Source organism: Phyllobates terribilis, unplaced genomic scaffold (genome assembly GCF_046119375.1).
Source record: "Phyllobates terribilis strain yellow unplaced genomic scaffold, ASM4611937v1 Scaffold_4__5_contigs__length_816908805, whole genome shotgun sequence".
NCBI classification, from domain to species: Eukaryota; Metazoa; Chordata; class Amphibia; order Anura; family Dendrobatidae; genus Phyllobates; species Phyllobates terribilis.
This window is the reverse complement of record NW_027362764.1, coordinates 147,338,754-147,365,614: the sequence shown is the minus strand read 5'-3', so window position 1 is coordinate 147,365,614 and position 26,861 is coordinate 147,338,754. Positions and strand designations below refer to the sequence as shown.

General features: G+C 48.0%; 1 protein-coding gene across 4 annotated transcripts in view; it reads left to right on the top strand.

Moving 5' to 3' along the window:
- LOC141265130 (ATP-dependent translocase ABCB1-like) overlaps positions 1–26,861 on the top strand; it is a 1,603,396-nt gene that overhangs the window by 1,470,171 nt on the left and 106,364 nt on the right. For all 4 annotated transcript variants that reach the window (XM_073677832.1, XM_073677833.1, XM_073677831.1 and 1 more), the window contains one exon: positions 1,692–1,848. In XM_073677832.1, coding sequence (XP_073533933.1) covers positions 1,692–1,848 — 157 coding nt within the window. The remainder of the gene's footprint in view (positions 1–1,691; positions 1,849–26,861) is intronic.

Genomic DNA, 26,861 nt, shown 5'->3' with positions numbered 1-26,861 from the left:
CTGCCGACCTCCTGGGGGAGCCATGGGAAAAATGCTTGAGTTTCCCATAGACTTACATTGGGCTTGTTGCTAGGGTCGAGCACTCGAGCATTCCAATTTGCTCAACCAAAGCAATGACCACCTGAGCATTTTAGTGCTCACTCATCACTAGTATTCAGTGAAAACAGATTTTTAGATTCCTTAGATAGGAGATGACAGTTGTTTTTTATGAGATTATCTGTAGAAGGGAGGGAAGAGGAGGAGCTCTGCCTTTGCTTCTCTCTCCTCACATCTACATATAATCTCATCAGCGTTCAACTGTCATCTCTTATCTCAGCAATGTAACAATCTGTCTTCACTGAATACAGATTTTACTCAGAAATTGAGAATGAATGATTAGTTCAACGAGGAGAAAGAGGCAGATTTCTCCAATAAGATATATTAAAAAGTTGTTTATTTTCAAGTGTCCTATTCATTTATGAAATATAAATTTAGGAAAAAATTCAGACACATGTCCAATTTTGATCTGAGTGCTGGATCAAAATCAGCAATACAATGTCAACATTGGATCGCACTCAGTTGACATCCAAGTGTGGTCTGTTTTTCATGGACTAACAGAATGGAGAAGGTAGAGAAACTTTTTTTTCTCTCCACACTCGAGAAAAACTCATGCCACTCTGATGAAACTCTGATCAGAGTAATCGGACCGATTTTCTCAGATGGAGAGAAAACAGTCATGTGACCCTACCCTTAGGCTATGTGCCCACGTAGCGAATTTCAAGCGGATATGCTACGGAATTTCCGCAGCGTATACGCTTGTTAAACGCTATGTAAGCCACCCCCCATGGTCCCCAAGGGGATTCCGCAGGTTCAATGCCCAAGCTACGGATTTTTCCGCAGCGTTTTTGCTGCGGGGTAAAATCCGCAGCATGTTCATTAATTTTGCGTTTCCACAAGCGGAATTGCCTTTGCAGTGCAATAAAAAACGCAAGGCAATTCCGCATGTGGAAATCGCGCGATAAACGCACGATAAACGCGTGCGGAATTCAGCATGCGTTTATCCGGCAGAGGACATGCAGAATTGAAGCAGAAAATTTCTGCTTCATTTCCGCAGCGTGGGCACATAGCCTTACTCTGGGTCACTCACCATATGTTGTGAGTACTTTCTAACCCTTCTTCTATCGAGCTATGATGCAGACATTGAGGCCACGTGCACACTTTGAGTATTTGGTGAGTTTTGTATCTCAGTATTTGCAAACCAAAACCAAGAGTGGAACAATCAGAAGAAATGTATAACAGAAACACGTCAAGATTCACCACTTCTAAATTTTTTACCCACTCCTGGTGTTGGCTTACAAATACTGAGATAAAAGACTCACCCAATAATCACCATGTGCATGTGGCCTTATAGATGACCTTCTCAGTATCCCCTGCATAGTGGAGCTCCTAACTGCATGGCTTTGCAAGAAACTGCAGCTGACCCTATTTATTTGAATGTAGCCCTGCTGCCATTCCCAGCAAGGCCTGTAGACGGATAACTGCCGTACAGGGTAAAACACGTTTTTTGATGGAAATAAGTTGTAGGACTCTTCATAAGCCACTATGGATTATGGCAAGGAGAGGTAAATATTTGTTATTACAGTATGTATTACCAGTACTTTTATGTTACTTTGCTGTTATTGATGGATTACTTTTAATGTGTCTTCTTTTAGAGTAATTCAAACGGTTCTAATTTCTGCAATACAAGTGGGGCGGTCCGGTGGATTTTCAATAGATTTTGAAAAGGTAAAATTATCAGCTCAATGCATTTTTGAGCTGCTGGATAGAAAACCCCCTATTGCCAGCGACAGTGATGAAGAAGAACTTTTGGTAAATATATATTTGTCTTTTCTGTGGACTATGTAATGCTTTAGGAACAGGGACTGGTGTGCATTAATACAATGGTAAAAAGCAATGTAATATGTTAGGGCAATATAAATGTGGAAAAATCTGATAATCTTGGATGCTTTTGACCACCAGGGTACTAGATTATCAAACACTATTGGAATTCTACTTTGCATAAATCATTAGTACAGGTGATTATCAGAAACTTTGAAAAACTTTTTAATGCATTTTATCAGAGAAATCAGCTTCCTTCCCCACTTATCAGACACTTCTTTCCCTCCCACTGCCTCCTGAACTTGTCATTCATTGTGAAAAAGCTGTTCAAGTTCACATTGCTTATAGGAAACATACTGCAGATGTCATGTGAAACAGCCCATTATACTCTATGGAGAGGGGAGAGGAGAAGATGGATGCAGGGAATGGAACAAAAGAGAGGAAAACATAAAGACATAGTGCAGAGCTCTGTTACAAGTGTTTTACCACAATTAAAAGCTTGATTCAGCTAAAGACACTTTAGCTCTGCTGTATAATGTCCTCAATGTTGCTGCAACTTGTCTCTGTTAGATGAAAAGTGAATGCAGGACAGGAATTCCCTTCTCTGTGCTGTGATGTGCAAGAGAGAAGTCACTATAGCTCGTCTCCTAGCCCCAGCTCCCTGTGGATTACAAACTAAAGCTAGAGCATGCAGGGAAGAAAACTGCTGAGGATGCAAGATATGTCACATATTGGCCAGAAATTACCATATTCCTTATGCACACACAAACACTGTAGGACACATTATTCTGAAAAGTTATTTGAAAGCAAGCTACCTTTAAACTATAACAAATTAAAGGGGTTGACAGGTACTTTAATATTGATGGCCTATCCCCAGGATAGGCCATCAATATCAGATCAGATCTATGGTGGTGAGACCACCTGACATCCCCCCCAAACAGTTGGCAACAATGCTGGTGGTGGCCGGATGTGATTAGTTGTGGAGCTGCTCATCACAGCTCCACCAACTGCAGTGTATAGTGGACACATCGGAGTACTGCTCATCCGCCCCTATTCAAATGAATATGGGTGGATCTGAAGGATTATACAATATGCAGTTGACGGAGCTGTGATGTTCTGCTCTACATCTGAACTGGGTGTTGCAGCCCCACTAATCTGATAATAATTAGTGTTGAGCGAGCATGCTCGACACAGCTCGTTACTCGCCCAAGCATCACGCTACTCGGGAAGTTCGGTGAGCACCGAGCATTATCGGGTTACTCGGACGGGAGCTCGGGTCTCCGCCCTGCACGTTTGGCACTCTTTAAAAAGCCAATGAACATGCAGGGATTGCCAGCCAGTCACTGTAATGCCGCAGCCATGTTGTTTGTGGGCATTACAGTGATTGGCTGGCCGCACAGCGTCACCTCGAGTATTTAAAACCGGGCGCCGGCATCTTGGACACAGTCGCTCAGGATCAGACGGTGTAGGGAGAGTGCTGCTGAGTTAGGGAGAGATATATAGTGTGAAATAGGTAGTTTAGGGTCTCTAAAGCCTGCCAAATCAAACAAACAGTCCTTCTCAGGACTAATATCCATCCCAGATATCAGGCAGGCAGGCAGGCTGTATAGGAGACGCAGTGGTTATACCAGCAAATGCTGCATTACAGTCCTGTGTCCTCCTGTTGGTCAAATTGCTAGACTTATCACCCCGGTCTCAGGGGCTAGGAAAAACTATTTTTTTTTTTCATCTAAATCCTGTATTTTTTTTTTCCTCAGTCAGACTGTCCAAATACGCATCTTATTAACCTTTTGGTATCCCCCCCCCCCCAAAAAAAAAAATTGAGTGTGTTTGTGACTGTTCAGACACCACTATATCTGTTTAAAAGAGTCTGGTGTAGGCCAGAAAAATAGAACTGTGGTTTTGCAGTTCCACGGGTCAAATCTCTGTATTATCTTGCTTTTGGCATTTTTTGCAGTAAAAAAAAAACTTTAATAGTGTCTCCCTGAATGGTCAGACACCAATATATCTGTTTAATAGAGTCTGGTGTAGGCCAGAAAAATATAACTGTGGTTTTGCAGTTCCACGGGTCAAATCTCTTTATTAGCCTGCCTTTTGGGTCTTTTTTACATAAAAAAAACAGTTTGCGTGTGTCGCTGACTGTTCAGCCCCAAATATATCTATTTAAAAAAGTCTGGTAAACGCCAGTAAACTAGAACTGTGGTTTTGCAGTTCCACGGGTCAAATCTCTGTATTATCCAGCTTTTGGCCCGTTTTACGTAAAAAAAGAACAGTAAAAGTGTCTCCCTGTCTGTTCAGTCACAAATATATCTGTCTAAAAGATTCTGGTGTAGGCCAGATAAATAGAACTGTGGTTTTCCTCTTCCACGGTTCTAGTCTCCTTTCTATTACCCTTTTTCCATTGATAGTGCAAGTGTAAGCTATTTTACTTCATTTACAATGGGCAAAGTGCGCGGCAAGGGACGTGGAATTGGACGTTCTGGTGATGGTGCGTGTAGAGGACAGGGCCGTGGCCAAGGTGAAAATGTGCCACAACCAACATCCACATCTTCTCGCTCCCAGTTCTTGACCGAATTACTAGGGAAGAACACTACAACACCAGTATTGCGAACTGATCAGTGTGAACAGGTTATTAATTGGATAGCAGATAATACTTCCAGTTACCTGGGCACCACCATCTCCGGTCTGTCTTCCACACGGTCAAGTTTTAGTAGCCGTGAGTATCGACCGCATACTCCTCCTCACCCTGATGCTCCTTCCTCCCACCATGCCGAGTGTCGACAGACAGCAACTGATTCCACACTTGGACACTCTGAAGAGCTGTTCACTGGTCCATTTCCATATTTGTGCCCCCCCGCCTGCTCTGCTTGAAGTGGTGGAAGAGGAGATCCCATGTAGCAATGACCAAATATTTGAACAGCCACGGCCACAGGAAGTCGACGATGGCAATTTGTCACAAGAGGTGGACGATGATGAGTCACAATTGCCACGAAGTGAGGAGGAGGATTGTGGTGCGCAAGTGGAAGAGGGGGAGGTGGTGGATGATCTAGTAACTGACCCAACGTGGCAGGAGGACACGCAGAGCGAGGCCAGCAGCACACATGGCGAGGGAGGCAGTGTACCCCAACAGGCAGGAAGAAGCAGTGTGGTGGCCACACACAGAAAGCAGGCAACAGTTCCCCGTAACACCAACACGAGGAATGTTGCCAGTACAACCGGTAGGTCTTCCAGAGTCTAGAATTTATTTAAAGACTCTGCTGATAACCCCAAAAAGGCCATTTGTACCACCTGCCATGCCAGCATCAGCAGGGGTGACAAAACTACCAGCCTGACCACCACTAGCATGATCAGGCACATGGCAGCAAAGCACCCGACTTTATGAGGCGAACCCCAGGGTCCACGACCAGTGTCAGCGGGTGTCACCACTGCTTCTTCCGCTGTTGTGTGTGTAATAGAACCCCCTGTTGTGCGTGCAAGGCAATTCCCTGTCCATACTGCATGCAAAGTTGCCCCCTCCTCTCAGTCTTCACTTTTTATGGCAGTTTCTCAAGAAACAGCATCAAAGTCCACGTCCCACCGCAGCGTTCAATTGTCCATATCCCAGAGCTTTGAACGAAAGCGCAAATTTGCAGCCAATGCCCCACAGGCCACAGTCCTAAATTTGCACATTTCGCGACTGCTTGCATTGGAAATGCTGCCTTTTAGGCTGGTGGAGACGGAATCCTTCCGCAACCTTATGGGGGTGGCCGTCGCTCCGTACTCGGTCCCCAGCCGACACTATTTTTCCCATTGTGCCATCCCCGCACTACACAAGCACTTGTCCCAAAACATCTGCCGTGCCCTCATCAACGCAGTTACTGGGAGAGTACACCTGACAACGGATACGTGGACAAGTGCTTGTGGCCAGGGACGGTACATCTCCCTGACGGCACACTGGGTAAACATAGTGGAAGCCGGGACTCAGTCGGACCTTGGGACGGAACACATCCTCCCCACACCGGGGATTGCGGGCCCTATGTCAGTCAGAGTTGCCCCCACAGTGTACAACTCCTGCGCATCATCCTCCTTCTCCTCATGTTCAGCCTCCATCTCAGATATCACCACATCAGTTACAAGCTGGAAGCACTGCAGTACTGCCTCAGCCAAGCGGCAACAGGCTGTGCTGAAACTCAAAAGCTTAGGTGATAAACCTCACACTGCTTGTGAGCTGTGGACAGCTGTGAAAGAGCAGGCGGATCTGTGGCTGAGACCGCTGAACCTACATCAAGGCATGGTCGTGTGTGACAATGGCCATAACCTGGTTGCGGCTCTGAGGTGAGGCGAGATCACACACGTACCATGCCTGGCTCATGTGCTTAACCTCGTGGTTCAGCGGTTTCTTAAATTGTACCCCAAGTTGCCAGATCTGCTCATCAAAGTACGCCACCTGTCAGCTCATTTTTGCAAGTCGGCTACAGCTTCCGCCGCCCTTGATGTGTTGCAGCAGCGTTTGCAGCATCCGTCACACCGACTGGTGTGTGATGTCCCCACATGTTGGAACTCTACCCTCCAAATGTTGCAAAGGATTTGTGAGCAGAAGAGAGCAGTTGTGGAGTACCAGCTGCAACAAGGCCGTCGATATTCAGGTCAGACTCCACACATAAGACCTCAGGAGTGGACCTGGATGTCTGACATATTTACCATCCTGACAAACTTTGAGGAGTCCACCAAGATGGTGAGTGGCAATGACGCCATCATTATCATCAGCATCTCACTTGTCTGGCTTTAGCAACGCTCTCTGCAAAGAATTAAAGAGGAGGAATTGCAGCCAGAGAATGATGAGATGGATCAAGAACCCGTAATGGGCGATTACACACAGCCCAGCCTCATCTCATCCCAACGTGCATTGGGGGACAATGAGGGAGAGGAGGAGGAAGAACAGGAGCTGGTATCATGCGCTGTAGTCAGTAGTACCTGTACAACTGTCATACAGTCGATTCAGCATGGGTGGCCTGAGGACAGGGGGGAGGAGGAGGAGGAGGAGAGCATGGTCAGTCGTCATCTTGGTGAGGACACAGAAGTCTTGCCCGTTACCAGTCTGGCATGCATGGCTGACTTTATGTTACGCTGCCTTAACCGTGACCCTCGCGTTGTCAAACTGTTGGGTGACAGTCATTACTGGTTGATGACACTTTTAGACCCCCGCTACAAGGAGAACTTTCACTCTCTTATTCCTGAGGTGGAGAGGTCTACAAAAATGTGGCAGTACCAGAAGGCCCTTGCTGCAGAACTGTTAAAAAAAATTCCCATCTGAACACGCTAGCGGCAGAGGTCACAGTTCGTTGACCAACCAAGGCGTACAGGCGAGAGAGACGCAACTCTAATCCAGCAGAGGCAGGGGAATACTGTCAACATTCTGGGACAGTTTTCTGAGACCTGCCCAGCTTACAGGCCCTGAGGCGCGGAGTACTCTCACAAGGAGTGGAAAGTTTCAAAAGATGGTGAGGGAGTACCTTGCCGACCGTACCAGCGTCCTCCGTGATTCCTCTGTGCCTTTTGATTTTTGGGTATCCAAGCTGGACACTTGGAATGAACTCTCTCTGTACGACTTGGAGGTCCTGGCCTGCCTTACCGCTAGCGTGTTATCAGAGCGTGTTTTTAGTGCCGCTGGGGGAATTATAACAGATAAGCGCACTCGCCTGTCAACTGACAATGCTGACAAGCTGACCCTTATCAAAATGAACAAGGGCTAAATTGGGCCAGACTTCTCATCACCACTAAATGACAGCAGAGTAACATAAAGTCAAATCCACTGTGTTATTTCGGGACGTGTATTCCCATGCACTGCTTCACACCCACACATGTGTATACGCTTCCTCATTTCGGCTGTATTTTGCTCTTCTCCTTATCCTCAGCCTCCACCACCACTTTACTACCAGGGTGACCTTGGTTCATGTTGCCAGCATTGCAAGTTCCTTCGTCCTAATTTTTGGCAGCTTTTTCTTGGAAGGCATAGTCAAAGACTATGGGAGACCCACTCCCCAATAATGGGAATAATGTTTTTAAGATGCTGTACTGCATGGCTCTTCCAAGGGGAATTTAAACCATCTTGTTAAGCTACTGCAACCTCCACATCTCTTCCAAGGGGCATTAAAACCGTCTTGTTAAGCTACTGTGACCTCCACCACTTTTCCCAGGGGCATTGATATTGTCTTTTTATTCCATTGCGACCTCCACCTCTCTTCCAAGGGGCATTAAAACCGTCTTGTTAAGCTACTGCGACCTCCACCACTTTTCCCAGGGGTATTGATATTGTCTTTTTATTCCACTGCGACCTCCACCACTTTTCCAAGCGGCATTAAAACCGTCTTTTTAAGCTACTGCGACCTCCACGTCTCTTCCAAGGGGTATTAAAACCATCTTGTTAAGCTACTGCGACCTCCACCACTTTTCCAAGGGGCATTAAAACAGTCTTGTTAAGCTACTTCAACCTCCACCATTCTTACAAGGGGCATTAAAACCGTCTTGTTAAGCTACTGCAGCCTCCACGTCTCTTCCAAGGGGCATAAAAAAACATCTTGTTAAGCTACTGCGACCTCCACGTCTCTTCCAAGGGGCATTAAAACCGTCTTGTTAAGCTACTGCGAGCTTAACCACTTTTCTAAGGGGCATTGATTTTGTCTTTTTATTCCACTGCGACCTCCACCATTCTTCCAACGGGCATTGCATTTCCTCCTAATATTAGTCAGCTTTTGCTTTTCAATGCATAGGCGAACACTAAGGGAGACCCACTCCCCAATAATGGGTAGAAGTTATTTAGTATGCTGTAATCCACGTCTGTTTCAAGGGGCATTGCAGTTCCTCATAATTTTTGGAAAGCCTTCCATTCACTGCCTAGGCCAACAGTGTACAGGAGACCCAGTTGCTATAAATGGAAAAAACTGTTTAGTTGTGGCCTTCTGACCTCCATGTCACTTCAAAGGGGCATTGAAGTGACTCGAAATTTTTGTTGGGCATTGCACTCACTGCATGCCCTATAACTGTGTAGCCGAACCACTCCATTTGGTACAGAAACATATCCTACAAGACATGTGTGGTTGACTGGCCTGATATTGATGTGAATGGTCCCTGTTCCTCCTGCTCTTTCTCTTTTGCCACCACCTCATCCATCATTCATCACCTGAAGCTTTGTTTTAACGGGATTCATAGAACTGGGATAGTAGCAGGAAAACATCCAGCAATCCTCGGAGGAGGTAGGATATGCGCCAAAACGCTGACCACCTCAGGCCTAGCCGCTACTACATACATGCGCTTGCATTCCAAAAAACAAAGCAGGCGCAAACTTCTATCATCATCATATTGCTCCTCACCTTGGCACTCTCAGCTCCCCTGATGGAGAAGCCAAGGCCCACCGAAGGAGTCTGGTTCTCTGGTGGGCTCGTCCAATGCTGCCCTAAAGCAGGCCAGGCTAAGAAAAGTGTGGGGGAAGTTTCAAGGAGAAATAGGGGCGGCTGGGGACCGTTTATGGACACCCGGCCGCCCCCAGGTGGCTGGGGACCGTGTGTGGACACCCGGACGCGGGGTGGCTGGGGACCGAGTATGGACACCCGGCCGCCCACTGGCGGCTGGGGACCGAGCGTGGACACCCGGCCGCCGAGCGGCTGACGACTGAGTATGGATACCTTGCTGCCGAAGCAGCCATGAAGTAGTGGCCAACTTCGGCCTCCACCAAACTAAAAGGCCCCATTTCAAGTGCAAGCTAGCAGTATGGTATTGCAGCCTGGGGGCGGGTGGGTGGCAGGTTGCACACTTACGCTTGCATTCCAAGAAATCAAAGCAGATGCTAACTTCTATCATCATCATCATGCTCCTCACCTTCGCACTCTCAACTCCCCTGATGGAATAGCCAGGGCCCACCGGAGCAGTCTGGTTCCCTGGTGGGCTCGTCCTATTCTGGCCTAAAGCAGGACAGGCTAAGAAGAGTGTGGGGGAACTTTCAAGGAGAATAGGGGTTGCTGGGGACCGTTTATGGACACCCGACCCCCCCCTAGGCGGCTGGGGACCGTGTGTGGACACCCGGCCGCAGGGCGGCTCGGGACCAAGTGTGGACACCCAGCCGCTGGGCGGCTGGGGACTGAGTATGGATACCTTGCTGCCGAAGCAGCCATTAGTTAGTGGCCAGCTTCGGCCTCCTCCAAACTAAAAGGCCCCATTTCAAGCGCAAGCAAGCTAGCAGTATGGTATTGCAGCCTGGGGGTGGGTGGGTGGCAGGCTGCATACTTGCGCTTGCATTGAAAGGAATTGGGGAGGTACAATTGAACACTGCCCTGGGACAAGGACTTGCATGGGGATAGTTGCAAGTCTGCATCTTCTGATGCGAAAAGGATCACTTCTGATGGGCACACTTTTAGGCAGTGACCTGGGTGTCAGAGATTCTTCCAGGGGTCTTCCCCATGCTGTTCCCATGTCTTTTCAGCACTGTATGCATGTGTCACACAGCACATGGCCAGATAAGATTGTAAAATGTTAAAATGACATTTCCCGGTGAATGCATTTGTCACGGTTGAAAGCAATACAAAAGTGCAAAAACGCATAAAAAATGCTACTTGTGAACATAGACCAAGGTTTGGAGGAGTATTATTGTTTTTGGTTATTTATTTTACCTTATACACAAGTCTTTACCCTGGAAAGGAAGTTCCTTAACATATTTCAAAGGAAAACCGTTTCAGTTTCGTTTTTGAACGTTTTATTGAGAGCCCGTTAAAGTGGCTTAAAACCTCTGACCACGTTGTTGACAGCAGTGACCTGGGGGTCAGAAATGCTTCCTGGGGTGATGCCCGTGCTGTCCCCATGTCTTTTGAGCACTGTCACTATCGTTTTGGGCACTTTTTAGGCTTTCTACAGACTGCCGGAGGTGCCGCCGCAAAAATGCTCGGGTCTCCCATAGACTAACATTGGGCTCGTTGCTTGGGTCGAGCACCCGAGTATCACGGTGAGCTCAGCCTGAGCTTCGAGCACCCGAGCATTTTAGTGCTCACTCAACACTAATAATAATAACTAGTGATGAGTGAGCATGCTCGCCACTGCACGGTACTCGCCCGAGCTTCTTAGTACTCGAGATGCTCAGAGCTCGCCGAGTACTTTCGAGATGCTCGGGCGGGAGCTCGGGTCCCCGTCCTGCATGTCTGACGCTATTTAGAGCACCAATCATGCAGGGATTGTTTGCCACTCACTGTAATGCCGCAGCCATGGTGGGCGATACGGTAAGTAGGGTTTAATTTAGAACATTAAAGGAATGTGTCTTTATTTCAATTAAAGGACTTTATTCTGGGTGTTTGTGTTTTTTTCTAACTTTGACTATGGGGTTAGTAATGGGGGTGTCTTACAGATGCCTCTCCATTACTAACCTGGGCTTGATGTCAGCTGGCATTATAAGCTGACATCAACCCCAACCCTATTACCCCACTGCCACCGCTACAGGGCAGTGGGAAGAGCGAGGCTAAGTGCCAGAATTGGCACATCCCATGGATGCGCCATTTCTGGGGCAGCTGACGGCTGGTGTTTCTATCCTGGGAGGGGGCCAGTATTCATGGCACCCTTCCTGGGCTATTAATATCAGCCCCCAGCTCTCTGACTAGCCTTTGCTAGCTATTAAAATAGGGGGGGACCCCACGTCATTTTTTTTTGGGTCTTCCATTTTAATAGCTAGTAAAGGCTAGGTATTCAGCTGGGGACTGATATTAGTAGCCTGGGAAGCTCCGTGGATATTACCCCCTTCCCAGGCTTCAAACATCTGCCCGAGCCATCTGCTTAACCTCCGCTAGAGACTAAAATTACGGGGAACCCCACGCCAATTTTTTTTTTAATAAATCCTTTATTTTAACACTAAATGACAAGTACAGCAACCAACACTGTCACTGTACTTATTATATATGTGACTGACATGTTTCTATCTATCTAATCTATGTGTGATGCTCTATTCTTTCTGTTCTAAATTGTCGGGTACCGATGATGAATTGCAGGCCGGCTTTTTTAAAGAGACGGGTGCATGAAAACACTATTATTTTTTTTAAATAAATCCTTTATTTTAACACTAAATGACAAGTACAGTAACCAACACTGTCACTGTACTTATTATATATGTGACAGACATGTTTCTATCTATCTAATCTATGTGTGATGCTCTATTCTTTCTGTTCTAAATTGTCGGGTACCGGTGTATGCCGCTACTGAATTGCCGACTTTTTTAAAGAGAAGGGTGCATGAAAATCGGAGGGCACTAGTATGTTCCAAGTGCCCTGCTATGTTTTTCATGTGACTCGCCCCCTGGGCCGTGGGGCACTCGGATCCGGGCAATAGGGGAACGATTGGGGTAGAAGTGGCTACCCTGTTCCGTGGCTCAGGGTGGTCAGACCAGTGGTAGTCTGCGATGCGCTGTTGGTGTGTCCGACTACGCCACCCGTGGATTGCGGTCAGTGCGGACCGCCGCTGCCAGGTAGACCGCTGGGGCTGATGATGTATGCAGCTGAGTTAGTGTGACTCCCCACGGGAAGAGTGCGGCCCCAGGGCAGTATAATGGAAGATGGGGGTGATGGTGTAGGGCGTCCCTGTACCGTTAGTGCTGGTGGAGCAAGGAGCACACAGACAACAGGTTGCAGTCCAGGGTCTTTACTAGAACAGGTGAACTGACCCACAAACAGTCCCGGCTAGGAGGGGACCTGGATGTCTGAGAGCAATTGGGAAATTGGCCCAGGTCAGGGTGAGGGTGTAGACCTACCGTGCTCTCTGCGCTCCTTCTGGCTATCTCCTCCTGGTAGGGTAACAGCCCACGGTCCCGAGCTCACTGTGTCTTCTCGCCCGTATGGTTTGCAACGTGGGTTCCTTTCTACTCCTGGCCTGGTACGGCTCTGCTGGTCCCTTCTGGTGTGGCGGAACCTCCGGGCTTCTTAGGCCAAGGAACATACAGTCCCCTGCGGACAGGTTATCTGCTGTAGGACGTGGAATCCTCACAGCCTCAGACACCAAAGTCTGGTAGAGTAGTCTCTTTGTCTGCCAGGAAAGGCGTACTTCACCTCTTGTCCCTGGCTTGTGGCTCTCCTACTGCCACACGTCCTCTTAGGGTGCAATACAACTGTCCCTCTCTGCTCTGGGACACCTCTCAGTCCTGAGACAGGTCGTCCAGTTCTCTCTAACCCTGCCCCCAGTTCCAGCTTTTATAGGGGCAGCCTGCTTCCCCTACTGGCCTGAGACAGGAGGTATTGCATGCTAATGTTCCCCTGACTAGAGAACCTCCCCCTTGCTCTCAGACACAGCTTTATTATATTTGTGGCATCCAGGCCAGGGTGACACACATGCACCCTCCAATATACCCTGCCTGCCTGTTTGCCTATATATTCTGCCTGCCTGACGTTTAATTGAGCACTGTTCCCATCGATTTGGGCAATTTTTGACCTTCTGCAGACCGCCGGGGGGGACCGCCAGAAAAATGCTCGAGTTTCCCATAGACTTACGTTGCTCAGGTCGAGCAGCCGAGTATTCCAATGTGCTCAACCCGAGCTTCGAGCACCCGAGCATTTTAGAGCTCGCTCATCACTAATAATAACCTATCCGTCATCAATATTAAAGGGAATCTGTCACCACATTTGACCTCTTTAAACTATTAATATGGGTATACAGGCTATAGAATGCTGAAAAGAGTGATCCCTGTATGTCTAATATCAGATGCCTTGTTGTTGAGATCTCCCTTATATTTAAAACAAGCTCTGGAGGCAGAGTTATCTTCCAGGCAGCGTCCTCCCCACAGCCAGGAAGAGGTCATTTATATAAAGTGATAAAAGAAAATTTCTCAACAAGTCATCTAATATGAGTGATACAGGTAGGACTTTTTTTCAGCATTCTATAACATTCTTCAGATTTTGGAAGTGTTTCCTTGCTGGAACCAGCAGCAATCAGCTGCTATCTGAAGGGAAACCTGTCAGTAAGCATTGAAATGTCCTGCAGTGTCATCATTTTTTTAAAATTTTTCTAGTGAGATAATCATATAAAGACTTGTTATTTGCGGAATGAGTTGCAGTTTTAAACAACACCATTTATTTTATTGCATTATACATTAAAAAAATTAAAAAAATTCCAAATAGGATGTAATGGTGAAAAAAAGCAAATCCGCCATTGTTTTTTGAGTTTTGTTTTCATGACCTTCATTGGGTAGTAACAATCGCCAGGCAACATAATTCTTCAAGTGAGTATGACAATATTTTATATAATAGCTTTTTAAAATATAATGAGATTTATTGTGTCTTATTTTGAGACTCATACCTTTCTTATTTTCCCTGTCGATGGAGCTTTGTGCGAGTGCTTCTTAGTGCAATCTGAGCTGACGTTTTTATGGATAAAATTCCCTTCTGTCTAAGGGAAGAATTTTCCTTTCCTTTAAATTAGCTTGTGACAAATTTATGAAAATTTGGAAAAATTCATCATGAGAGCATATTAATTAAGCTTTGCTTCTGGCTGCAGTGTTTTATTTGCTGCCAATTTATCAAAGTGCTGCACTGCAATTTTTGCAGGAATATGATGCATCTGTAGATGGAAGACTTACCATATTTTCGGACTATAAGACGCCCTTTTTTCCCCACAAATTTGAGGGGGTGCTGGAGGTGCGTCTTATAGACCAAAAGTAGCTTACCGGGGTGGCGGCGGAGGCAGGAGTCGGGTGATACTGTGGGCCCTGGGCTGGGAGGAGGGCGTGTTGAGAGGTGCAATACTGCGGGGCTATACTGCGAGCACAGGCTGGTGCTTGGTGGTGTTTGATGCTGCGGGCTGATGCTGCGAGTCCCATCACAGGCTGGTACAAAGGGGTGTTCGGCGGTGCTCGATGGTGCAGGGACTCTGCTGACAATTTGTGAAAGCCCAGAGCCCCTGCACTTACATGGTTTTAATGCGCCGGTCTCCGGGAAAATGACCGCTGGAGGCGGCGCATGTGCAGATTGTTCGGCATTGAGATCTCAATGTGCGCAAGCTCTGCCTCCAGCATTCATTTTTTCCGGAGACCGCCACATTGAAACCATGTACAGTACAGACCAAAAGTTTGAACACACCTTCTCATTTAAAGATTTTTCTGCATTTTCATGACTTTGAAAATTGTACATTCGCACTGAAGGCATCAAAACTATGAATTAACACATGTGGAATTATATACTTAACAAAAAAGTGTGAAACAACTGAAAATATGTCTTATATCCTAGGTTCTTCAAAGTAGCCACCTTTTGGTTTGATGACTGCTTTGCACACTCTTGGCATTCTCTTGATGAGCTTCCAGAGGTAGTCACCGGAAATGGTTGTCACTTCAGAGGTGTGCCCTGTCAGGTTTAATAAGTGGGATTTCTTGCCTTATAAATGAGGTTGGGACCATCAGTTGTGTTGTGCAGAAGTCAGGTGGATACACAGCTGATAGTCCTACTGAATAGACTGTTAGAATTTGTATTATGGCAAGAAAAAAGCAGCTAAGTAAAGAAAAAAGAGTGGCCATCATTACTTTAAGAAGTGAAGGTCAGTCAGTTCGAAAAATTGGCCAAACTTTGAAAGTGTCCCCAAATGCAGTTGCAAAAACCATCAAGCGCTACAAAGAAACTGGCTCACATGAGGACCGCCCCAGGAAAGTAAGACCAAGGGTCACCTCTGCTTCTGAGGATAAGTTTATCCGAGTCACCAGCCTCAGAAATTGCAGGTTAACAGCAGCTCAGATTAGAGACCAGGTCAATGCCACACAGAGTTCTAGCAGCAGACACATCTCTACAACAACTGTTAAGAGGAGACTTTGTGCAGCAGGCCTTCATGGTAAAATAGCTGCTAGGAAACCACTGCTAAGGACAGGCAACAAGGAGAAGAGACTTGTTTGGGCTAAAGAACACAAGGAATGGACATTAGACCAGTGGAAATCTGTGCTTTGGTCTGATGAGTCCAAATTTGAGATCTTTGATTCCAACCACCGTGTCTTTGTGCGATGCAGAAAAGGTGAACAGATGGACTCTACATGCCTGGTTCCCACCGTGAAGCAAGGAGGAGGAGGTGTGATGGTGTGGGGGTGCTTTGCTGGTAACACTGTTGGGGATTTATTCAAAATTGAAGGCATACTGAACCAGCATGGCTACCACAGCATCTTGCAGTGGCATGCTGTTCCATCCGGTTTGCGTTTAGTTGGACCATCATTTATTTTTCAACAGGACAATGACCCCAAACACACCTCCAGGCTGTGTAAGGGCTATTTGACCAAGAAGGAGAGTGATGGGGTCCTACGCCAGATGACCTGGCCTCCACAGATGGTTTGGGGTGAGCTGGACCGCAGAGTGAAGGCAAAAGGGCCATCAAGTGCTAAGTATCTCTGGGAACTCCTTCAAGATTGTTGGAAGACCATTTCTGGTGACTACCTCTTGAAGCTCATCAAGAGAATGCCAAGAGTGTGCAAAGCAGTCATCAAAGCAAAAGGTGGCTACTTTGAAGAACCTAGAATATAAGACATATTTTCAGCTGTTTCACACTTTTTTGTTAAATATATAATTCCACATGTGTTAATTCATAGTTTTGATGCCTTCAGTGTGAATGTACAATTTTCAAAGTCATGAAAATACAGAAAAATCTTTAAATGAGAAGGTGTGTCCAAACTTTTGGTCTGTACTGTACGTGTGGGGGCTCAGGGCTTTCACAAAATGTCAGCAGAGCCCCCGCACCGCCGAGACAAGCGGTCACACAGCTCTATTGACAGGAAAATTAAAATGACTCTCATCTCAGAAAATGGAGACACAAATAAGGATTTTTCTTACCGAATCTCTGAATTTTTTTTTCACTACGTAAATTAAAGAAAAAAAAATCTTGTCACGTTTGATATTGCAGTAATCACATTAACCTGAGGAATTATGTTTATAGATCACTTTTATGTGATCTATAAATGATCACAATGAATGTTGTAAAAACAAAACCCCCATAGAAAAAATTACAGAATTGCATTTTTTTTTACTTTTCACTACATTTTGAATTTTTTTTCAGTTCATTGTATGTTAAAATGAAGGGTGTTTTTTAAAATTACAACTCATCCTGCAAAACAAATAGTGTTCAAGCAGCTATGTTGGTGGAAAAAAAAGTTATGGTACTTGTAAGTAAAGGCTAAGTGGGGAACAAAAGGGCCTAAAATGGAAAATTGCCCAGTCATGGATTGAGTTTAGCCAAATGACATGATGGTTAGCATGTAAATCATTGAAAGGATAAATCAATTTAATAGATATTGTGATATTAACCCCTGTACCCCGAGGTCATTTTCCGTTTTTGCATTCTCGTTTTTTGCTCCCCTTCTTCCCAGAGCCATAACTTTTTACTTTTCAATATTGTCATGTGAGGGCTTATTTTTTACGGGACGAGTTGTTCTTTTGAATGACACCAATGGAAAACGTGAAAAAAATTCCAAATGCAATGAAATTGCAAAAAAAGTGCAATTCCACAGTTGTTGTTTTTTTTTTCTTTACCATGTCCACTAAATGCTAAAACTGACCTGTTATTATGATTCTCCAAGTCTTTACGAGTTCATAGATACCAAACATGTATAGGTTCATTTTTATTTAAGTAGTAAAAAAAAAATCCAAAGTTTGTTAATAAAAAAAAAAAAGGCTTGTAACGTCTCCATTTTTGGGGATCTGGGGCCGGGTGAGGGCTTAGTTTTTGCACGCTGATTTGATGTTTTTATTCATAGCATTTTTGGGTAGATATGATGTTTTGATCGCCTGTTATTGCATTTTGTTGCAATGTGGCGGCAAACAAAAAAACGTAATTCTGGGGTTTTTATTTTTTTTCTCATTACGCAGTTTACCGATGAGATTAATTATTTTTATATATTGATAGATTGGGCCATTCTGAATGCGGCGATACCAAATATGTGTATATTTGATATTTTTTTTAATTGTTTTATTTTGAATGGGGCGAAAGGGAGGTAATTTAAACTTTTATATATTTTTATTTTTTTTTTTAGTATTTTTAAAAACTTTTTTTTCCCTTTACACATGTTTCAATAGTCTCGACCGGAGACTAGAAGCTGCGATCATCTGATCACCTTTGCTACACATGACTCGCCTCCTGGGCCGTGGGGCACCCGGAACCGGGCTTCAATGCAATGTTGGGGGTAGTAGTGGCAACCCGATCCCGTGGCTCAGGGTGGTCAGACCAAATGTTGTGGCAGTCTATTTGTAGGGTTTAAATGTCCGACTACGCCACCCGTGGATTGCGGTCTTGGATAACCGCCTCTGCAGTGCAGACCGCTGGGGCAGATGTAAGTGTGCAGCACTGAGTAGTATAACTCCCCACGGGAGGAGTGTAGCCCCAGGGCAGTATAGATGGATGATGGAGGGGATGATTCCGACCGCAATAGCCAGGAAGCGGAGGCCTCTTAAACAGTTCAGGGTCTTTATTAGAACAGGTGGGACGACCCAAAAACAGTCCCGGCTAGGAGGGGGCCTGAATGTCTGAGAACAAGTGGGAAGCTCTTCTGGTCAGGGTGAGGGTGTAGGCCTACCGTGCTGTCTGCGCTCTTTCTGGCTATTTCCCTCCTCGTGGTGTAATAGCCCATGTTCCTGAGCTCACCATGTCTTCTCGCCCGTATGGCTTGCAACTTGGGTCCCTTTCTACTCTTGGCCAGGTGCAGCTTTGCTGGTCCCTTCTGCTGTGGCGGAACCTCCGGGCTTCTTAGTCCAAGGGACATACAATCCCCTGCGGTCTGGTTATCTGCTGTAGGACTTGGAATCCTAACCGCCTCGGACACCAAAGTCCGGTAGTTCAGTTTCTTTCTAAGCCAGGACAGGCTCACCTCGCCTTCCGTCCCTGGCTCGTGGCTCCTCTACTGCCACACGACCTCCTCAGCTTCAGCTGAACTGACTCTCCCTGCTCTGGGACTCCTCTCACTTCAGAGACAGGTCGTCCAGTTCTCTCTAACCCTGCCCCCAGTTCCAGCTTTTATAGGGGCAGCCTGCTCCCCCTACTGGCCTGGGACAGGAGGTGCTGCATGCTAATGGTCCCTGACCAGAGAACCTCTCTCCTGCTCCCAGACACAGCTTTATTATACATTTGTGGCATCCAGGCCAGGGTGACACATTCCCCCCTTGTAAAACTTAGCACTCCGGGACTAAGCATACAAGAGCGATATACATGACCATTAAAACATTATAAAGCAAGTAAAGGCAAACGACGCACAGGTTGAGTTCTTAAGGTCACAGCGTGGTCTGTGACCGGGTGTCCATTTCACCAACAACAAAGGGGAGCTTTAACCAGGTGGGGGTCTGCCGTAGCCCCAAGTCCTTGACAGTCCTTGTTCATTCCGTTGGTTAAGCTCCAAACATATTTACAGGAAAGTCTCGGTTACTCACAGTTCATAACCTGTTAGTCCATGTATTAACTGAAAGAAACTGAGAAAACGCGTAGTTACTGGTCATGCAATTATATTTTAAACAATTCAACATTTTGCAGGCTATTTTCATTTGCTATCACACCCTACACTCTCCAGCGAGCGGGTATTTGCCCCTTAGTGCTCCGGGTTGACCTACGTAGCCCACTGTCTGCTGGTAGTCTAACCTGGCTTTTCTCACTAGCGCTCGGGGTGCTATCACTGGCTAGACTTACAGGCAGGGCAGGTTGCTGTCTGCGGGTCCTTTGGCTTACCGCAGCCATGGCAGGCTCACTGTCAGCAGAGGATTGACTCTAGTGGACTGCTGGTACAGGCTCTTCTGCCTCTGGAACTGCTGGTTCTTCTTCACCTTCCTGCTCTGGTGTAGGTTGTTGCCGAGTTGGTTGCAGGAAATGCAGGACGGGTACCACTATGGCATCGTTTATTCGAGTCCAGGACTGAGGGAATTCCCCAAGAACTGTGCTGATCATTTCCTCCTTGTCCTCTGCGGGCTCAAGGTCATCTTGATCTTCACTTGGACTCTGCAGTTGCTCGGGGGACCGTTTTAGGTGGTCTAAGGAGACGGTGCTAGTGGTTTCTCCTCCATCCTTGGCAATCACACATACCTTCGGGTTGTTGTGGTCAGACTGCAGTACTGTGTACAGGTCTCTCTCCCACTGGTCATCCAACTTGTGAAGCCTTCTCTTCCACTTCAGGACCTGCTCACCAGGTTCCAGGGGACAAGCAGGGGCATGTTGGTTGAAGAGCCTCTTTTGCTTCTCTCTTGCTTGAGCCTGTCACCTCTCCACACTCTCCTGTACCTTCTTGTACTGAAGCCGCCATTCCGTATCCCAGTCCGCGTCTGGGGAGGTGTCCTCGGGTGTCAGGACTCCCATCTCCAAGTCTATCGGCAGCTTACCTGGTCTTGCCCGCATCAGGTAAGCCGGGGTGCAATTTGTAGCATTCACCGGGATATGGTTGTACAAGTCAATCATGTCTGGCAGCTTCTCCGGCCACAGGCTGCCTTCTTCCAGGGACAGTGTCTTGAGGAGATCAATGACGATATGGTTCATCTTCTCACACAGCCCTTTGGTTTGTGGGTGGTAAGGCGTTGTCCGAATCTTCTTACAGCCATAGAGGTTGCAGAACTCTTGGAAGATTTCAGCTTGAACGCTGGACCCTGGTCTGTCAGGACCTGTTCCGGATACCCGTGTGGGCGGCAGAAGTTTTGCTGGAAGGCTCTGGCCGCCGTTTGAGCTGTCAAGTCTTTTACAGGGACCACCACTAGAAATCGGGAATAGTGGTCCACGATTGTCAGGGCATAAACTTATCCTGACCGGCTTGGAGCCAATTTGACGTGGTCCAGAGCTACCAGCTCAAGAGGCTGCTTGGTGACGATGGGCCTCAAGGGTGTCTTCTGGCTGGTGCGGTCCTTCCTCCTTAAATTACAAGGGCCACAGTCTCTGCACCACTTCTCTACAGCCCCTCTCATGCCGATCCAGAAAAAACGTCCTCTTAGCAGGAACTCCAGTTTCTTCCAGCCGAAGTGTCCCGCTCTGTCATGGTAAGCCTCCAGGACCATAGTTGCATCTCGCCTTGGGACCACGACTTGCCAGGTCAGCTTGTGCGTCCGGTGGTTGACGAGTCTTCTGCACAGCTTACCTTCATAAAGGAACAGCCTGCTCTTCTCTTTCCATAGCGGCTTGGCTTCCTCTGGAGCATCCGGATCTAGTCGGGCGTCTTCCCGGGGTCAGCAGGTCTTTCACCATGCGGATTGCAGGGTCACTATCTTGGGTCTCGGCCCAGCTGTGGTGAGGTAGGGGATTGATCATGATGGTTGTTAAGTCTTCCTCCTTCACGCGGTGGGAGTATTGAGTGGCTCCATACTGGTGGAATGCAGGGAGCTCTACTTCCTCCAGCTCGTCCGGATCTTCTTCCTCATCGGGCAAGTGGGGCATTCTCGATAGGGCATCTGCATTGGCATTGGCTCGGCCTGCCCGATACTTGATGGTGAAGTCATAATTTGCCAGCCGGGCCATCCACCGCTGCTCTAGGGCACCAAGTCTCGCATTGTCCAGATGCGTTAACGGATTGTTGTCCGTGTACACAGTGAACTTCGCAGAGGCCAGGTAATGCTTGAAGCGTTCCGTTACGGTCCACACCACTGCCAAGAATTCTAGCTTGTAATTCTCAGGGTTTCTCTTGGTGGGCCTCAGCATCCGGCTGGCGTATGCGATCACCCTTTCTCTGCCCTGTTGGTTTTGTGACAGTACGGCTCCCAGCCCCACATTACTGGCGTCTGTGTGGAGAATAAAAGGCTGGCCATAATCGGGGTAGGCCAGGATCTCATCCCCCGTGAGGGCCATCTTCAACTGGCGGAAGGACTCCTCTTCTGGCTTGTCCCACTTGAAGGGTGGCTTTTGGCTTCTGGACTTAGACTGTCCTATCAGGAGGTCCTGTATAGGGGCTGCCATCTTAGTGAACCCGGAGATGAACCTTCGGTAGTAGCCTACCAACCCGAGGAACTGCCTCACTTCTTTGATGTTAGAGGGCTCGGCCAGCTCTTGATGGCTGTCACCTTGTCGGGGTCGGGGGCTACTGCCTCAGCACTCACCACGTGCCCTAGGTACTGTACCTTCGGTTTCAACAGGTGACACTTTGAGGGTTTCACCTTCAGGCCATAGCCTGCCAGGGCTTCGAACACCTCGGCCAGGTGCTTTAGATGGTCCTCGTAAGTCTTCGAATAGACAATCACGTCTTCCAGGTACAGTAGGACCGTCTCGAAGTTTCGGTGCCCTAGACAGCATTCCATAAGCCTCTGGAAGGTCCCTGGTGCGTTGCAGAGCCCCGAAGGGCATACAGTTGAACTCGCTCAATCCCATCGGGGAGGTGAAGGCGGTCTTCTCCTTGTCAGCCTCTGCCACAGGAACCTGCCAGTACCCGCTAGTAAGGTCCAAAGTTGAGAAGAAGTTAGCTGATTTTAGTGCGGCTAAAGACTCCTCTATCCTAGGTAACGGGTACGCGTCTTTATGGGTGATATGATTGATTTGTCTATAGTCCACGCACATTCTCATGGTACCGTCTTTCTTTTTTACCAGAACCAAGGGGGCTGCCCAGGGGCTACAGCTATCTCTAATGACCCCAGCTTCTTTCATTTCTCTCAGCATGCCCTTTGCGTTCTGATAATGTGCAGGGGGTACAGGCCTGTGTCTCTCTTTTATTGGTGGGGGGCTCCCCGTGGGGATGTGGTGTTCTATCCCTTTTACTCTGCCGAAGTCTAGCGGGTACTTACTAAAGATTCTCTCGTACTCCTGCACCACCCGGTAGACTCCTTGTTTTTGGTGTAGGGGAGTGGAGTCAGCACCCACATGAAGTTTCTGGCACCAGTCCTCCTTGTTTTTCTGAGAGCCATTACTCTCCACTGGGGAAGATGGAGGCAAGGGTTCCATGACCCTGATAGCATTGTGTTGGACGGCAAACAATTTAGCTAGTGTAGCGTACCGGGGCAAGTATACTTCCCTTTCCCCGATGTTTAAGATCCAGACGGGCACCCTTCCATGGTGGACATCAACCACCCCCCTAGCTGTCAAAATGGTGGGCCGGCTGTCTGAGTACATGGGTTCTACCAGAATGGTTTTTAACAGGGAAAAATGCAAAGTACTACATCTGGGCAATAAAAATGAAAAAAGCATATACAGAATGGGAGGAATAGAGCTAAGCAACAGTACATGTGAAAAAGACTTAGGTATACTAATAGATCATAGACTGAACATGAGTCAACAGTGTGATGCAGCAGCAAAAAAGGCAAATACAATTCTGGGATGTATTAACAGAAGCATACAGTCTAGATCACGTGAAGTCATTATCGGTCTTTACTCCTCTTTGGTCAGACCTCATCTGGAATACTGTGTACAGTTTTGGGCACCACATTTTAAAAAAGACATAGACAAACTGGAGCAAGTTCAGAGAAGAGCGACCAGAATGGTGACTGGTCTGCAAACCATGTCCTATGAGGAACGGTTGCAGGATTTGGGAATGTTTAGCTTGCAAAAAAGAAGACTGAGAGGAGACTTAATAGCTGTCTACAAATATGTCAAGGGCTGTCACATTGTAGAAGGATCATCTTTATTCTCATTTGCACAAGGAAAGACTAGAAGCAATGGGATGAAACTAAATGGGAGGAGACACAGATTAGATATTAGAAAAAACTTTTTGACAGTTAGGGTGATTAATGAGTGGAACAGGCTGCCACGAGAGGTGGTGAGTTCCCCTTCAATGGACGTCTTCAAACAGAGGCTGGACAGACATCTGTCTGAGATGATTTAGTGAATCCTGCTTTGAGCAGGGGGTTGGACCAGATGACCCAGGAGGTCCCTTCCAACTCTACCATTCTATGATTCTATGATTCTATGATTCTATGGCTTGGTAGTCTCTCCCTCTTAACCCGATTGCAGTCCGACACCAGATCATCATTTCGCTTTTGGGAAGCATGGCAATGGGGAACGGTCGCTCATCCTCACGCTACCGATCTCACCACCAGACAGTTCTACATGTTGCCGTCTCATCAGGGCTCTTATCTCTTTCTGGAAGACCCTCTGTTGGCTGGAACTTGCATTCATCGCCACCTGCTGCAAAATCATAATTACTTCTGAAAGACAGTTTTCAATCACGTTAGTACCCACAGTTATTTTAGGGTGGCTTTCACAGCGATCAATGTCCACAATGATCACTCCCTGTGCCGGCAGTTCAACCTTACCAATCTTGATGATTATCTCTCTGAACCCCACTTGCAGCACAGATTGGCCATTGCTGGCGATGATGCTTAAGTCATCGTCTGGATAACGGGTTATATCCGCATCACTCCAGTACCGCTTGAAAAGTACGTAGGGGATGGTAGTCACTTGAGACCCGGTGTCCAGCAGTGCACTCATGGGGATACCGTCCAGCACTACGGGTAAGACCGGGCGTCCCCCCACGTACTTATCGCGCCAATTAAACGGGCCTGATGACCTTATGCCTGGGGGTGGGCCCTCTGCCCCAGGTCGGGCCCATTTAAAGTACAGTACCTTGCTAGGTGTCCTGGCTGGCTGCAACGGTGGCAAATTGGCTGTCCATCCTCAGTGTAACGGTCGGCGGGCCTCCCTCTGAACGACGGGATCCTCCTCTGTCGACGCCACGGGACATCCTCCGGACTGGAAGCCAGCTTGATGGGTCCTGACGGGTCCACCTGTAACGACTGTACAGTCCTGGTCAATGCAGCAACACTTCTAGTTAGTTCCTGGACCTGATGGTGCAGGTCTGCAGGTGGGGATGGGTTTGAGACCTGCGCATCAGCCCCCATAAGGTCTGCAGGGTAGGGCGCCGCCCCCTGGTGGTAAGTAATGGCTTGGCGCCGGGAAGCTACAGCGCTATTTGGTGTGGGTTCTCGGAGCACCCGGATGGCCCTATCCTTGAACTGCGCAAAAGTCAAATCGGGGTTCTGTAGGGCCATGAGACGCAGCTGGGTTCTGTGGACGCTGGACAGCAGACTTTCTATGAACTGGTCAGTTATTAGCGTATCGGTGTCCTGCATGCTACCAGGGTCAGCTTGTTTGATAGCTCTCAGGGCTTCTTGTAGGCTCAAGGCATAGTCTCTGATACTATCTTGGGCTCGCTGCTTACAGCCATAGAACCGCATTTTGATTTCTGCTGAGGTACGGGTATCAAAGGTACTCCGCAACCGGGTCAGAATGTCCTTTACAATCCTTTTCTCCTCATCTGACCATGATTTCACTTCCCGCTGCGCTGCACCGGTTAGCTGCCCCATCAGAATGCTCACTTTCTGTTCTTCTGTCAGGGGATAAACTTTAAATAAACTGTGCAGCCTTTCCTTAAAATCAGTCAATGTATGGGATTCCCCTGAGTATTGGGGCAGCCAGGCTGCTCCGGGGAGGTAGGGCATGGAGAATGGCATCACCGCTGCTGCAGCCACACTGGTGGTAGAAGGTCCCTCCGCGTCCGTCATCTTCCTCCCTCCTAGTTAACCGTGGCCTACCTTCCATTGATCCTCTTCCGTAGGCCACGGCTCTGCTGGTGCTGCTCCGGGCGAGGACCTTTCGTCGCCTCCTGGTGACGTCAGCGTCGCTCTCTCTCCTTCCAGGACCTTGCGCAGCGTCGGTGCATAGGGCGGGGCTTCAGGTCTCGCGGGGTTTGGACGTCCACGCCCCTCTTCTTTCCGTGTGGCGTCCTGCAGATGGCGTCCGATGGTGGGAAAACAGCTGAAGATGGCGGGAAAATGGCTGAAGATGGCGGGAAACGGCTGAAGATGGCGGGAAACTTCCTTTTCAAGGTACTCACACAGTCTTTTCAGGCACGCAATACCCGTTTGTGGCGGGTTGGTCACAATCTTGCCGACTAGGCCAAAGCTGACTCGCCCCCTGGGCCGTGGGGCACCCGGAACCGGGGTTCAATGCAATGTTGGGGGTAGTAGTGGTAACCCGATCCCGTGGCTCAGGGTGGTCAGACCAAATGTTGTGGCAGTCTATTTGTAGGGTTTAAATGTCCGACTACGCCACCCGTGGATTGCGGTCAGGGATAACCACCGCTGCAGTGCAGACCGCTGGGGCAGATGTAAGTGTGCAGCACTGAGTAGTATAACTCCCCACGGGAGGAGTGTAGCCCCAGGGCAGTATAGATGGATGATGGAGGGGATGATTCCGACCGCAATAGCCAGGAAATCGAGGCCTCTTAAACAGTTCAGGGTGGGACGACCCAAAAACAGTCCCGGCTAGGAGGGGGCCTGGTTGTCTGAGAACAAGTGGGAAGCCCTTCTGGTCAGGGTGAGGGTGTAGGCCTACCGTGCTCTCTGTGCTCTTTCTGGCTATTTCCCTCCTCGTGGTATAATAGCCCACGTTCCTGAGCTCGCCGTGTCTTCTCGCCCGTATGGCTTGCAACTTGGGTCCCTTTCTACTCTTGGCCAGGTGCAGCTTTGCTGGTCCCTTCTGCTGTTGTGGAACCTCCGGGCTTCTTAGGCCAAGGGACATACAATCCCCTGCGGTCTGGTTATCTGCTGTAGGACTTGGAATCCTAACCGCCTCGGACACCAAAGTCCGGTAGTTCAGTTTCTTTCTAAGCCAGGACAGGCTCACCTCGCCTTCCGTCCCTGGCTCGTGGCTCCTCTACTGCCACACGACCTCCTCAGCTTCAGCTGAACTGACTCTTCCTGCTCTGGGATGCCTCTCACTTCAGAGACTGGTCATCCAGTTCTCTCTAAACCTGCCCCCAGTTCCAGCTTTTATAGGGGCAGCCTGCTCCCCCTACTGGCCTGGGACAGGAGGTGCTGCATGCTAATGGTCCCTGACCAGAGAACCTCCCTCCTGCTCCCAGACACAGCTTTATTATACATTTGTGGCATCCAGGCCAGGGTGACACACACACAGGCGATGATCAAATCATATGTGTGTAGCAGAAATGCTCACTTGCTATGAGCGCCGACTGGGGGCTCTCTTAACGCGGCATGGCATCCGCCCTCTATTCCAGCCAATTTTGTTTTTAAAAAGTCACACAGTGCTCCTTCCCTTCTGAACCCTGCCGTGCGCACAAACAGTATTTTTTCACCATATATGGGGTA